Raw genomic sequence first — 15,508 nt, forward strand, 5'->3', positions numbered from 1 at the left:
GGGAGAGAGGGCATTTGAGCGGCATTATTTTACTGTTGCTTTAGAATTTTTGCTTCAGAAATTGTGAAATCGAAAAGTTGTTTTTAACCACTTTCAAACTGGCATCCATATGTTGGGTGTGACATGGAACACTTTTGAATAGGGATTAAGTGGTTAACACATTGCCTGCCAAGGACATTTTAAAAACGTCCTTTCAAATGCAACACGTGCCTGCCACGGACGTTTTTAAAACGTAATAAAAATTTAGAAAAACGTTGCCGTTTAAAGTATTTGGGAAATCGCCTGTATCTCAGCTCCTGTGTTTTACTATGTATGTTGGCGAGACATGCTATTTTCAACGGCGTATAACAAGAGAACGGGAGGTCGCGATGACATTAATTCTTTTTTTTGGTGGAAGCACTGTGAAACCCTCCCTGATTAGCAACCATAAATATTCTGTGACTACTTGATAAGGTAAGAAAAGAAAAAGAATTGCTGGCAGTGGGTGCACACAGCCAGAAATAAGGCTGTCAGTGAAAGTGTTAAGTATAATAAAGTTCAGTTTATGTGTATTTACTTGTTTGCTTGTTCATTAAAGTTGAATGTTATTTTCATAGATTGAAATGTAATATAGTTAATCAGATGTGTTATTTTTTGATTATTTTTATGACAAAATGTCAGTCAAAACATTGATAATTGCTGGTCTAGGACTCTCCAAAACCGGCATTGGACCCTAATGGGTCTTACCAGTTTGGACTGTTGGGCGTTGATGGGATCGCTGTACTGGAGCAGCGCCTGGAACTGATTGTTCTTGGTGAAGGTGATTATCTTCATGACGGTGCCAAACTTGGAAAAAATCTGGGAACAAAAAGGATAACAAAAACTGTCATTTAAACCATAAAAACAGTCACACTGGAAGGAGCCACCAATTGACTAGGCCAGTTACAATTATTACATAATAGTCTAAGTGCAATTATTTGAGATAATCGCAATAGCAGAAATAGCTGATCTACAAGCTTACAACGTGCCACAAAGTGACACGTTGTAAGCTTGTAGATCAGCTGTTTCCACTATTTTTAACCGTGGAAAATAGCAGATCTACAAGCTTACGTGTCAAAGTGACACGTTATAAGCGTGTAGATCTACCATTTTTAATAGTTTAATAATGATTAATTATGTCAGTAATCTGCCCTGTGCAGTTTGTGATTACGAAACAGAAATGAAATTTGTATTCATAATGATATGTTCCAATGTTCAATGCTAAAAACACAATCAAATGCGACAATTAATCGTCAAATTAAATCTGTAGTCGTGACAGCACTACAGATGACTTCCCATTCATTTCCTGCATATAGGAGGATTGTGTTACCTGTTGCAGTACATCCAGTGTGACGGGGTAGAACATGTTGTCAATGATGATCCGGAGCACCGGGCTGGAAGCCGCCGCCAGGGCCTCCTGAACATCGGAGCTGGGAGAGCCGCCCGAGTGGACCGCAGACACCGCCTGCAGTACTGCCTGGGCCCGCTGGGGGGGAAGGCCACAAACATATTCCATCAACACCAAGACCACACCCGCATTAACTGCTTAAGCCCAACTTTAGACTTTGTTCTACGACAGTGTTAACTAGACCCTCCAGAAAAATGCGGGAAAAAAATCCTTTTAAATATGCGGCAATATGCGAAATGCAAAAAGTTGCAAAATATGCGAAAATATGCGATGCGAATCGCATATTATGCGATGCGGCCTTTTTGAAAAAGCTTTACCCCGGCATAATTATGCACAATTTTGCTGATTATGCGGTAAATTATTTTATATTTCTTTGGCTATTTAAAAATAGCAGATATCCAAGCTCATAGAGCAGCACTGAGTGCTGCGTTACGAGCTTGTAGATCTGCTATTTTTGAAAAATCGTGAAAATGTGTGCAAATCTTTGAAGAATATATATTATTTTTTTTAAAGTGAAAATGTTTAACTCAAATCTTTGCTTCTGGGGGTTCCCTGGAACAACATATTTTGAGATGGGGGTCATACGTTTTTTCAAAAACTGTCAGGATTTAGAAGACATTTGTAGAATCCCCAGAAGCAAACACATTTTCAAAAATAGCAGATCTACAGGCACTCGTGTCTACGGGCACTCTAATGAGCTTGTAGATCTTCTATTTTTGAAAAGCCAAAGAAATCTAAAAATGTCACAGATGTGTTCCCGGTCTTCATGGGTTAATAACATAAGTCAAGCCTTGTATGCCCAAAACCCGTCTACTCTAGACCTGAAGGACGCCCAGTGTTGTGTTGCCTTACCGTGTTGCCAGCATCAGTCTTGAGCTCTTTGTGGTTGGAGTACTGGATGAAGACGGGGACGTTACGGACGTGAGGGCTCACAGTGGCGTAATAGTTCACCATGGTGATGGCCGCCTCCTCTGTGCCCATCTCCAGGAACGCCTTGGGCGGGGAAAAAAAAATAAAGAGACGAGATGAATGAAGCACAAATGTAAACCATTTCCCTCCATGGTTCGCTTTCCTTGTGCGTCACAATTATTATTACATAATCGGCCGGATCTCAATTATTTGAGTTGAACACAATTGTTGTCATTCATCTGTATAAATGTTATCTGTTGAAAAAGCTCACAGCGCGTATTGGTAGTGGTCATTGTCAGCAATTTAAAATCACAATTATTTGTATGACAATTGAGCGTCAAGTAACATTTCAGCTCCCGCGGTGTCAGCGTGTGGGGCAGGGGGAAAGTTCCTGTGCACCTCCGTGTAGTGCTGCACGATTCTTGCTCAAATGTGAATCACGATTTTCCTCCGTAAGAATTGAGATCACGATTCTCACACAATTCTCTTGTAAATATAAAAATATTAAGCAAAAAAAAACAAAAAAAAAATCTTCATAATTTAAAATCGAGATCGCATAGGTGTTTGAATCGAGATCACAATCTTTTTTCGATTAATCGTGCAGCACTACCTCCGTGGAGACTGAAAGTCTGATTCCTCCATTGGTATAAACTTTAGACCAATTACCCCATGGTGATTTATAAATGTAGTCTTTATATTGTAAAGACTAAAGGTCCTTACACACCGGGGCGATTTTTTTCATGTGAATAATATGTTTATTTTTAAAACCTTATAAAGTCAATGCAAGCTTCCACACCAGTTTCGCGGAGCGAAAAAAGCGTATTTTAATTATTCGGAACGAGTCCGAATTTTGCGTATATTCGCATATTCGCCGGTGTGTAACCGCCTTAAATTGGGAGGAAAGAAAAGAAAAAAGAAGGTAAACTACTGTATATCAAAGGACACATCTATCATTTGACAAGCTGTCAAATGATAGATGCACAAATAGTCAACAATGACATACTCTGTTATCTGGATCTAGGAACATAGCAGAGATATTATATTGCTCAAAAGATGTTTTGGGGAAGCTGCTGCTGCAAACTAGATACGTTCAGATAACACTTTTTTTCCCCTCCTTCCTCGATACAGAGGCTTTGAATGCACTGACGGTGGCACTATCAGATACTGCTAGTTCTGCTGTGCATTCAGAGGAGGAAGCTGACAATGTATCATGACCTACTGACATTGGCAGCCAACAAAGCTACCGCACTCCATTTGACAATCTGGGAGGGCAAAATGTCAATAATGTCCCGCTGCCCTCCTCCGCAGACGGACAATGGCCCACTGGTCAACTTTGTGTGTTCCATTCAGGGAGCCTGTGAGCCGCACTCGAGTCAGAGGAGATGCGGTTCCGAGATAGCAACACATAATATCTCCAGTGTACTCGTGTGACACAAAAAGACAGTGGGCGACTTGGGAGACTCATGACAGAAAATCAAACTGAATGTGTCACTGTTCTCAACACCCGAGGCGTCGCCCAGGACCTTCATGGCGACCCTCTCGACCGCAGACACAGATCTTCAGCACGATCATAAGTCTGGATACGTGTATGAGCCAACACAACATGTTCTCTCAAGCCAGACAACTCTTCCACAATCTTCGAATGCTACAAAAAGCAGCATTCCAAAAGGTCCATAGACATTAGGAGTGTTTATTTCATGCGATTAATTCAAATTCATTTAAACTGCTGCTGTGTCCTGAGAACATCCACACAGAACACGTAAAAGTGAAAAATATTTTTTCCAAACAAATAAAATGACACCTGTATGAATGAGGCATCACCAAATCAATTAGTTTGCAGTGTAAAGTTTGCGGACACATTTCTACATTGATTATTCGTCACGCTCCCATTTCCGCTAAGCAGGACGCTAGATAGGCTTCGACTAATAAACTAGTAACTGGGGGATTACGCCATAGACATATAACGGTGGACGCCTCTTCCGGCTCTAAGGCGTCTGTATTTCGGGCACCATTTTGGAGAAGGCAAGCCTGAGAAGCCAAGCGTGCGTCACAGAAGGTGGGGGCGGGTCTTTTCGTAACCCAGCTCTTAACCCTTTAAGAGGCAGCTGCGCAGCAACTAGTTAGTTGGAACTTGGCAAACTCCACACTCGGAACTGTGGAGACTTCTTGTGAAGTAAGTTGCAGATATTTAACAATAATTTAACTCTTGAGTGTAACATTTTATACTTAAGAGTTAAAGATCTATAAGGGTCCATTTGGTTATCAACTCTCCATCATTTAACTGAGGACCACCTGGAACCCCCTCAAGGACCACCGGCTCTGTATCCGGCTCTGTCCGGGACGTAAATGAAACGCACGCATGTGCGTGTCCGTGTGAACTGTCCTATCAGCGCTTACGATGTACAGACGGTTAGGCGGAAACATTTGACAATTGTGTGAGCCAACAGTCTGTCTCAAGAGACTAGAGTCTAGACAATAAACCAATATAGTTTTTCTGAGTTTTTTTTTGTCTCTATCTTACCTGGTTCTTTCCCTTCAGTGTAAGGATGTTGGTGACCTTGCCAAAGGGCAGCCCCAGGGCGATGACCTCCGTCTCCGAGGCCTCGTTGGGCAGCTTCCTGATGTGGAGCACACGAGACGGAGGCGCCTCCTCCACCCGTAGCTTTTTACTGTCACTGCCGTTGGAGGTCCCATCTGCAAGCAGTGGGATTCATGACACAAATCGCTAGAGATCAGCAGCATTCATCAAGACTGGGACGCCATCCTGTTTGAAGCCTAATTCATACTCCGTGGCATGACGGTGTCGCTTGGCCAGAACTGTTTTTCTCACAATAACTCACAATGTGGGCTTGTAGATCGGCTACATTTGCAAATGTGTGAATGTATAAATGTATATGGACAGTATATGGCCTGTTTTGGCCGTAGAACATGTATGTCTATTATTTGTACTGGTCATTATCAGTAAATTTTTTTGTATATTTCAGTAAATAGGCTTTATATATTCAAGTTATGTCATATCTGCCAGGTGCAATTTTTGTTTACCAACCACATGTTCAAAAATATGTTTGTTTGACAACTATCAAGACTCCACAATGGTGACAGCCTAGGTAGCGATGTGACAAGTGACACCGTTGTGCAATGGAGTAGCCTTCATGCTACAGTAGTCTGTGTGTTGTGGAGTGTATTTTGTTTATACATCTTTTTTGGGGGGGGGGCGGCAGGGAATACCTATACTGAGCTTGTGTGGATTATCTTTGTGACTGCACTACCGCTCTTCCAGTCATCCTATATCCCCCTTTGTGACCATACTTTGTCTAGCCTCGTCTTCCAAAACGAGACAGTGTTTCCCGCTCCCTAACCCGTTTTGTTTATACAGTGCTGTTTTCCCCAACACTGTTATCCAGGTAATGTATCCAATACAGAAACTGACTCACCAGGATTATATGCCTCTGTGGCAAACAGGAGGTGTTAAATAAATAAATAAATCAAGATGTGTTTGCCAGTCACCACCTGAACTTGGGAGGAATTTCCTGCGGGAAACACTATAAGCCATTAAAATGCATAGCACACACACACGCACCATCTATTCCAAGCACGTGGCACTGTGTGTGTGTGTGTGTGGGATGCCCACCTACCATGGAGCATGAGTTTATGCATATACTAAATACCTCCCAACAGAGGAAGAGCAGCACTTGCGTGACCCCGTCTCACTATCATACACCTATTTATCCCCTTGATATCTTTTAATGTTTTCCAGTTGTTGATCAAATGGCTGCATGCAAATTCCTCCCCCTCCCTCTGGCTCAGAGGTGGTCGGAACGAACTCACCGCTGATACTGCTCATGCCAGAGTTGGGACTGTTGTACATACTCAGCTCATCCGATCCTCTCTGCAATGAGACACACAAGAAGAAAGCCTGATCAGACACACACAGCAGTGAAATGTCACAAGAAGATCTACATTACCCACAGAGTCCACTCAGAAGACAAACAATAAACTAGCGCACACAGAGGACAGTTTAAATAAGCAAAAAGAGGACGCTGGGATAAAGGAAGCGGGGAGGAGGACATAAAACGACAGCTTAAGAATGCCTCCGCTCTTCGGGTTTAATCTCTCAGAATTTAAGATGCCGAGATGTGTTTTGTTTCATCCAGAGTTGCTCGGGGTCCCCGCGGGCCCCACGGAGCCACGCACGGCAGCCCGCCAGCTGACGTGCTCCCGTGCACTCTTAAACCTGACTGATGGGAACGGTGAGGGAGAACGGCTGGGGACCCATTACAAACACAACTTCTTAATAGCTTCAGACCCGAGCCCGACCCTCCCTTCTTCCTTTTCTTCCTGTGAGTGAATTTGAACCAATTGTTCTCGTGTCACCGGCATTCTTTATAGTTACGATAAACTAGAGGTTGCAGGGCCATGGCAGCAGGACACAACGCAAATAAATTAAGAAAAGGTAATAAAGTTGCCTTTGACATTGGCCAAAATGTGCGCACACGTTCCCCAACCTGAGAGAATGTAGGAAATGTTTCCCCCCCAGCCAACGGCAGGTAAATTCTTTGTTTGGCTTTGACATGAAATATTGATGAAATAAACCGGGCGGCAAAGACCAATCTTATCAGAGGAATCAGTATTTTACGACCATTCCGTTTCCCTTGGAGGGGAGGGCTTTAACTTGGTTTAGTGCAGATGGAAATGCAGCTGGTACTTGACAAATAAGGTTAGGTGCCCGCAAACAATGCATTTACACAAGGAAACAAGTTTGTTTGGTATAAGCTACCTGGACACAAGCCTTTCCCCATTTCATTACAGCCAGTCTAATATCATGAGAGCTAGAAACAGAAAAACATTTCAGAGATATAAGACTGTTCCGGACCCAAATATCGGACTATAACGTCTTTATAGCTATCAGAGTTTAAGATGAAATGTTGGGACTAAACCATAGTATGCCCCTTGGAATAAAATGTTGACATGTTCATGGTGTAGCAACAGGCCTGAAAGCCCACAAGATTACCGCTTTTACTCCAGTTATATTTACCAGATGTAATGTACCTTGTTTCCAAAGAACAGAACCTCTTACAACTATTATAAGTCTAAATCAGAGGTTCCCAAACGTTTCCATATACCAAGGACCTTCACATAGCCATAACCTCTGTCTGCGGCCCCCTATTGTGAAATGTCTTAAACAATAAAACATTCTTTAAAGGGATTGTAGGCAACATTAAGCCTAAATTTGAAAAATACCTCTATATATATATATTTTGCATTTTTTCCCCTCTATCAGCCACTATATAATGATGCTGGGGTGTTTTCCTGCATTGAAAAACACTCCTCTTTCTGAAATCCGTATTTTCCCTACTATTTAGGTTACACATCCGGGTATCCGGTCCGTAAATTAACGCACGCATGTGCGCATCCGTGCGCGTCCGTGTGGACTTTTTACTTTCGGTTTTAAAATGCTCTCAAACTTTGTTTTTGATGCACATAATTTACTTTTCAGACAGCGTTTGGATAGAATTTAGTTGTTTAACTTCATATATGTGGTCAATTTGTCATGAAAGAGCCTATTTAAAAATAAAAATTCAGAGAACCGGCAGGGGCGGGCAGTTCCGCGAATTGTATCCGAATAAAGTAACCTATATTCGGCATGGACGGTTTAGAAGTCTCCTTAACTCTATGGAAGTCCTCCGTGCGACACCCCCTGGTGGTCGGGGAAACGAACTGCTGGATTATTTTTCTTTGTTTATCTCTGAATCGCCTACAATCCCTTTAAAAACATTGCAAAGCCTTCTAAAAAAGCTCACAAAGCGCCACACTGCAATGCCTTGTGAGCTTGTAGATCTGCTATTTGAGGATTTGTTATAAAGTTTTGGACAATGACATGCCCAACATATTTAATTAATTTATGATTCCCCCCGCCCTTCATTTCACTCTCCTTTCCAATTGGCCCCAACATTGAAACCCTCTGGTCTAGATCATGAGGAACCGAGGACAAAGAAATCATCATGGCCCGGACCGCTAGGCTCCAATGTAGCCCGACAGTGCATCGCGGGCTCGAGTCCCGTTCCCGACGATCTTTACCGCAAGTCTCTCCCCATTTCCTGTCTATATCCACTATCAATAAAAGGCACGAAAAAAAGCCCCCAAAGAATAGATCATGAAATGCACAAAGCTGACCGTCACACAACAGCAAGGGTCACCAAGGGTGGGCAGTGATGCCTTCATTTCTATGTGGACTGTCACCTCATTTGCACAAAAACTATCGGATTAATTCTCTGTGTAGAAAATACAGCCGTCCCACACCACTTCTCCTATTCAAGCGTACGCTGATTGGCTCAAAGATGGCAGACTGCAGGTGACAGCCAAATCAGGCTTCTGTGGGGTCCGGATTACAGGAGCTACTGTCAATAGCAAATGGATTCTATATCGAGTGGAGATACAGCAAAGACTCAATTGCTACAGCAAGGTCGGCCTGAGAGGGATGTGGGGAAAACCTAGTTTTCATTATGATTCCGAACCTCTACCTTCGGTACATCCCTTAATAAGCCAAAGTATCTGACTGTGGCTGTTCTGCTTAAGATGAAATAGAAGCACACCGATTTGACAGTAGTCTGTGCTCATTCAAGAACCATACCATTTTAACATTTAAGAAAATAACTGATCTACAAGCTCAGATATTTGCTTTTTTTGTACACCACCATGGTACAATGAAGTATAACAATAGGTTAAAGGAGAATTTTGGACTAAGTTTTTCTTACCTTTTCTATGATGTTATGATATCTTAACACATACAGTGCCAAGAACGCATCGATGCGTTCTTTTGAATCCATCACTTGCGTGCCAAGAACGCATTGATGCGTTTTTTCAAAAAAGAAAAAAGACCTATGGACCCAAAGACCAAGGAGATATGTTTTTTTGAAGATTTAAACTCCCATCCACTTCCTTGTTAACTTAAAACTTAAAAATTCTGTATCTCGGCTCCTGAGTACTTTTTTTTTCTCAATGAAAAATCTCTGGCATAAAACAGCTAAAAAATCTGAAATAACTCTGGCATTCAATGTGTTAAGGATGAATGGTACAATAGAACATTTTCATAACTCCATCCTGGGTCCACCACAGCTTAAAACGTGCACGGATAGGCCTTGCGTTAGATCACATATTTTAATAGCTTCTTTTTTTTTGATCCGACGTTCATAGTGACAGAACACTGTCCCAAAAAAAATGAAATCTCGAGATTTCAATCTCGTCTAGCGAGACTTAGACTGGTTGCACAGTGTTCTGTTACTATGAACGTCAGATCTAAAAAAAATATATATATATTAAAATATGCTATCTAGCACAAGGCCTATCCGCGCACGTTTTAAGCTGTGGCGGACCCGGGATGGAGTTATGACATTTTTCTACTGTACCATTCATCCTAAGATATCATAACATCATAGAAAAGGTAAGAAAAACGTAGTCCAAAATTCTCCTTTAATCAGACTACGGTAACGATTTAGTCAATTTGTTGATGGAATAAAAAACTAATTATAAAAAACCCTACCTCTAGATTATTCGATTAACAGGCCTTATTATTCGGTTATTGGTCCTAAAAGAAATGTTTTCAGTGAATTGCCCAGCCCTACCTTGAACATGTCATATATATAAAAAATGTCATTTAATGGAAAATGTTCATTTATGTTCGTCACTGGAGAAACAAGGGGTAGATCAGGTTTGAAAACTCACCTTCACTCCAACTGCAACATCACCGATGCTGAAAGAAAAAAGAAAAACATTTATGATACTAGGAATTTTGTTCAAATAAAAACATACAATACCAAAATGATCTGTAAATACTTGCATACAAATACCTCTGATGTTTCTCGTCTGTCTTGTATACCTTTGAAACTTGCATACAACTATCCACTTATGAAGATGTACTATCAAGAAATTGTTCATTTCAAGTAAACAGTAAATAAAAGCAAAAGCATAAAAGTAAATGTATTTATTTTATTCTGAATTAGAAGGTGACTTTAGCTAAATGCTGGCTTTTAAACCAGTGGTTCACAAACGGACTACAAAATTGATACATATTAGGCTCTGGCAAGATCATTACAAAATGTCTTGTACCAGGCAAGGAACCGAACAATAATTTATTAGTTATTACATTTAGTACCCAGGGATGTTGCTAGGTTTTCAATGTAATAGGTCCCGGGACCCACAGGTCCTTTAGTCCCAGGGATATTCAATGATTCATTTTTAACAAGGTGCAGCGTTTAAATTGTGTTGATCTTATATGGTTATAGAATATGTATCATAATAAAAATAAAATTAAAAACATTACTTTAATTTTTACAAAAAGTATGCAGACATTGCAAATTAAATACTTTGGTGGTATTTAAATATGGTTACATTTTACACCACTATAACATCAATCACTATGTTTTTCATTTACAAGAAATTTCGATTTTGCCGACTGCCCATGGCACAGACATTCACGTTTCAGCTCTGGGGTGTTATACTAAAAAGTGTGTCCCATAAAATCAGGTCACGGCATACACGGCACAGAGACGTTGCTCCGGGTATTATACTCAAACGTGTGACCCTATAGATGGGTTTCCGCGCGACATCATCACAGAGCAGAGTGCGCAATCTGCGCATGCGGGTGGTAGAACGAACCGGAAGCGCCATTCACTCTGTTGTTATTTTCTGGATTTAGATAGGCATAATGCTGCTATTTTAGTCATAATAGGCATAATGCTGCTATTATATACAAACAGATCCAACTTCCGACAAATCATTTTTATTGAGTAAAGAAGATATTACAAACTGCATCATTTAATCTACTTTCATTAAACCTGGTGAAGACCATTTCTTTTATGAGTGTACATTTGACTAGAGCTGCTGCGGGTAATAGCGCCCTCTACTGCTCAACCCTCCACTGCGCGCGCATCATCCGCTCATGTTTACAAACAGGAAACCCATCTATTAAATCTGGTCAAAATGGCGGTGTCCGTTGAACTTTTTTTTGTTTCTATCGTGTTTAAGGTGATTTCAACGTGGATTTTGTTGTTCATAACGTAGGATAAAGTAGGATGCGGCCATGCAAAATACCGGTGTCCGCGGATTATTTGTGTTTGATTGTTTTTTCTTGACACGGAATTTGTTGTTGACAAGTAATGTGCGCCCATGGACGCACGGACGGTGAGTTAAATGTGTCTTTTCTTAATAATATGCGTCTGAGATGCAGGCCAATGAACATCACTGAGTACCGAATTCTACATGCCTATACTGCAGATGAGCGGTGTGAATCCAATGATCTGTATTCAGATTTTTAATATAGTAAATATAGTAATAGTCATTTCAACTTCAACCCGCTGTGAAATAAGAGTGATTAAACTGTTCCTCATGTTGCTGGGGACCCCCTGGGATCCTGGCATAAACACCAGTAATGAAGTGATCATGTTCAAGGGTTCTTTATTGTTACATCTACAATCACACTGTAGCAGCATTCATAATAATTATGTTGATTGTTGTGTCTGTATTAGGAATCTTCTTAAGCCTGTGTTAAGACACACCCATGTCATCACCTTGCTAAACTAATGGCCTACGTCACGTTTTGAGGAAAATTATATTTTTGCCTAAGTCAGCCCCTCATGACACTGGCCACCTCTGGTAAAATCGCATATCTCCTAATTGAAAAGGATCCTGCTGTTCCCTCCCCATTTTAGTATAATGGCCTAACTCCCTAGTGTGAATTAGGCCAAAATAGACATTTTTTTGTCACATGTTTTTGTGACTTAGGCCAAAAACACTGCCAAATGGCCTAAATCAGTAAATCATTTGGCCTAAGTCAGGTTTAATCCTATTTAAATGTCTAATGTTACATAATTTACAGACAGTGTTATTTTAATTGTAATATAGTCATAATTTGTTATAAACGTTTTGGGTTGAAATGATTCAGAAATATATCATATAGTTTAGGAACAGTTTTTTATTTGTTATGAAAAACTTGACGTAGGCCATTCGTTTAGCAAGGTGACGACGTTATACTGTCAGAAGGATAGGACAGTAGTGATGTCACTTTGACTCAGTTATCCTGTATGCCATCATAGGGTTTACTGCAACACTGACCTGGAACGCACCTGTGTCACTTTTAGATTTGAGCTAAAGAGCATTATTTTATACTTTGGCTACTCAAAAATATCAGATCTGCAAGCTCTTAGCGCGGCACTCGGTGCCGCGCTATGAAAAATCGTGAAAATGTGTGCAAATCTTTGAATATGTATTTTTTAAAGCGAACATTTGTAACTCAAATCTTTGCTTCTGGGGGTCCCTGGAACAACACATTTTGAGATGGGGGTCCGCGACCAAATACATATCATTTTGGGGGTCCTTGACATGAAAAAGTTTGACAACCACTGACATGGAAACAGATTTTTTCAGAAAACTGTTGGGATTTAGAAGACATTTGTAGAATCGGCTTCAGGTCTTAAAGGGTTTATGTCACTCATTGTGCCGTTTGACATCATACAGTTCACTGTAAACACTGTTGACATGAACAAAGGAAAGATAACAGATGCTGCAGGTCAAGCCTGTCCAGCCAGGAATTAGACCACTGGTCGTTCTCAACGCCCCGTCCGGGGACCACCAGGGGGTCCAAATGGAACCGTACGGGTCTGTAACTCTGAGAGTGTACGAATGGTCATTTACAGGTCTATTTGTAAATGCTCAGAGCTAAATTAACACTGAGAATTTGACCCCTAAGGGTCAATCTGGACCCCTTGTGGACCCCCAGACCAGACGTTGAAACCATCATCTGAAAATATGTTGTGCTAGCCTAGCAGGGACCCATATACAATTTGTGTTGAGAAAATGGTTCACACATATTCCAATGTTGTGAGCTTGTAGATCGGCTATTTTCCAGATGCCAATGTTATAGGGCAGTGGTGGAAAGTAACTAAGTATATTTACTCAAGTAACTGTGCTGTCTTTTTGGGGGGGTATTTTCACTTTCTTCAGTGTTTTACTTCTACCCTACTACATCTCAGAGGAAAATGTTGTACTTTTACTCCACTACAGTTACTTTGTAGATTTCGATTATTATTACAAAACATACATTTACCACTTCAGCCCTATATACATTTAGGCCATTTGAAAATAGCAGATCAACAAGCTTGCAATGCGTTGCATCGTGAGCTTGTAGATCTGCTAATTTCAAAATATTTTTTTATACATACCCCACTTTGAGAACCACTAGTTCAGTGGTTCTCAAACTTTTTCATGTGAAGGACCCCCAAATTTACACTTATTAGCCCACGGACCCCCAGTTGAAAAGATATGCCAGGGACCCCCACAAGAGAAGATTTGTACTGCTCTAGCAGTGATTTTCAACCATTTTAATTTCAAGGACCCCCCCAGTTTGACATGCATTATAGGCTATGGACCCCCATTTAACGGCATTTCTATCTCTGAGACCCCAATTTATATCGTAAAATCAATGTCAATTTAACTGAGTCACAGACCCACAAGGGTCCATTTGGTTCCTAACTATCTAGTATCTTATCATTTAGCTGGGGACCCCCTGGAACTCCCTCAAGGACCCCCACTTTGTGAACCACTCGTTTAGCTTAGCGCGCAGCATTACAACGCCAGTCTCTGCCGTTAGCAGCATTAGCAGCTAAAGCTAACGATTAGCTACAACAAAAGAACACAGCATAGTGGTCTGTGGTTCAGCTTAGTGTTGCCAAGTCCGCTTATTATAAGCGACTTGGGGCTTGTTTTTCTGTAAAGTTGCTTGTAAATATTGGTAGTTGCGGGTTTTAAGGTTTTTTAGGGCTTGTTTTTTTTTAAGTGTGGTTACTTATTTTTGGCTTGTTTCACAATATTTTACATTGTAACCAGTGGTTCTCAAATATTTTTCATAAATGCTTTGTGGCAGGGTAGGGAGCATTTGTGCCGCTAGAATGGTTTCCTAAACATATTCCATATTTTAATATAAGAATGTATGAATATAGCAGATCTACAAGCTTCATAGCACGTCGTATGTTGTGAGCTTTCATGCATGTACTAACTAGGTTCGTTTACAGCACTCGTGTGGCCCAGTCGCTTATATTGGGCTCGTATTCATAGACCTGATTGCTTGTTTCTCTCTCAAAACCTGGCAACGCCGCTAGCTCGGCTAATAAACCTAGCTAAAAAAAAGGGCAACAGCCGTTACATGCACATTGTGTGACGTTTCATAACGGCATTTAATATTACATGTTCAAACATATACCAACGTTTAAACGCCGAACGCAGAAAAACAGCAACTGCATTGGCGCGCGCGAGCTCCAAACTTCAAAGGCAGGCGGCGTGCGCGTGGTGTCTATGGAAACCATGCTAATGCTAACCCTTTAGCTTAGCTCTCTCTCTCTCTCTCAAACAACAAACAGGACGTCAATGGGCCGCCGTTCAATAACACATCCCGAGCGCGTGCACGGGCGCGTTAAGACATCATTTAAGGATAATACATTTAAAACGTACCCGTCCATTTTCTTCCACGTTTTTTTGTTCCCTTCGGCGTCGTTTAAATGGGGTTTCTTCCTCTTCTCTCCGAGCCGACGTTACAAAACATACAGAGACACAGACAGCACGACACGATACGACGGCAAAATGGATGCCCGCTGGATGTTAGGTTTACTACTGGAGCGACGGAAATGGACGAGAAGACACGGGAAATGACGAGAGGAGCCGAGGAACTGTGACGGAAATGCACGGAAAAACCCGAGGGATTTTTAGAAAATTAATGTCAGTTTAATTTAAATGTAGGGATTTTATTTAATTAAGTAATTTATATTTTATTTCATTTTATAAATTATGTATTATATTATTTTACATTATTGTGTTTCTTTATTTTAATTTTATTTATATTTATTATCATTTTAATTCAATTTAAATGTAGGGATTTTACTAGTGTTTTTTTTCAACCTTTTTCATATCAAGGTCCATTATTTATTCACAGTGGTGGGAAAAGTACTCTTTTTCTTTTTTTTTATCAATACTGCAATGTAGAAATACTCTGTTACAAGTAAAAGTCTGGAATTCAAAATTTACTTGCGTAGAAGTACAAAAGTATTGGTATCAAAATGGACTTAAAGCACCAAAAGTACTACTTTTACTCAAGTAAATTTTGAATTCCAGACTTTTACTTGTAAC

At 40.7% G+C, this 15,508-nt stretch overlaps 1 protein-coding gene across 9 annotated transcripts in view; it reads right to left on the reverse strand.

Moving 5' to 3' along the window:
* LOC308077489 (polypyrimidine tract-binding protein 2-like) overlaps positions 1 to 14,966 on the reverse strand; it is a 30,075-nt gene extending 15,109 nt beyond the window's left edge. For 3 of the 9 annotated variants that reach the window (XM_080418202.1, XM_080418201.1, XM_080418196.1), the window contains exons 1-7: positions 14,837 to 14,966; positions 10,058 to 10,085; positions 6,164 to 6,224; positions 4,857 to 5,029; positions 2,279 to 2,419; positions 1,349 to 1,504; positions 727 to 837 (exon numbers count right to left, since the gene is read on the reverse strand). In XM_080418202.1, the coding sequence (XP_080274328.1) occupies positions 727 to 837; positions 1,349 to 1,504; positions 2,279 to 2,419; positions 4,857 to 5,029; positions 6,164 to 6,224; positions 10,058 to 10,085; positions 14,837 to 14,844 (678 nt within the window). In that variant the 5' untranslated portion in view covers positions 14,845 to 14,966. Of the gene's footprint in view, positions 1 to 726; positions 838 to 1,348; positions 1,505 to 2,278; positions 2,420 to 4,856; positions 5,030 to 6,163; positions 6,225 to 9,090; positions 9,215 to 10,057; positions 10,086 to 14,836 lie in introns of all 9 variants that reach the window. The other 6 variants (XM_080418195.1, XM_080418194.1, XM_080418199.1 and 3 more) reach the window with 4 other exon arrangements.
* Between the last annotated feature and the right edge of the window lie 542 nt (positions 14,967 to 15,508).

Source organism: Gymnoscopelus braueri (genome assembly GCF_963280865.1).
Source record: "Gymnoscopelus braueri genome assembly, chromosome: 21".
NCBI lineage: Eukaryota > Metazoa > Chordata > Actinopteri > Myctophiformes > Myctophidae > Gymnoscopelus > Gymnoscopelus braueri.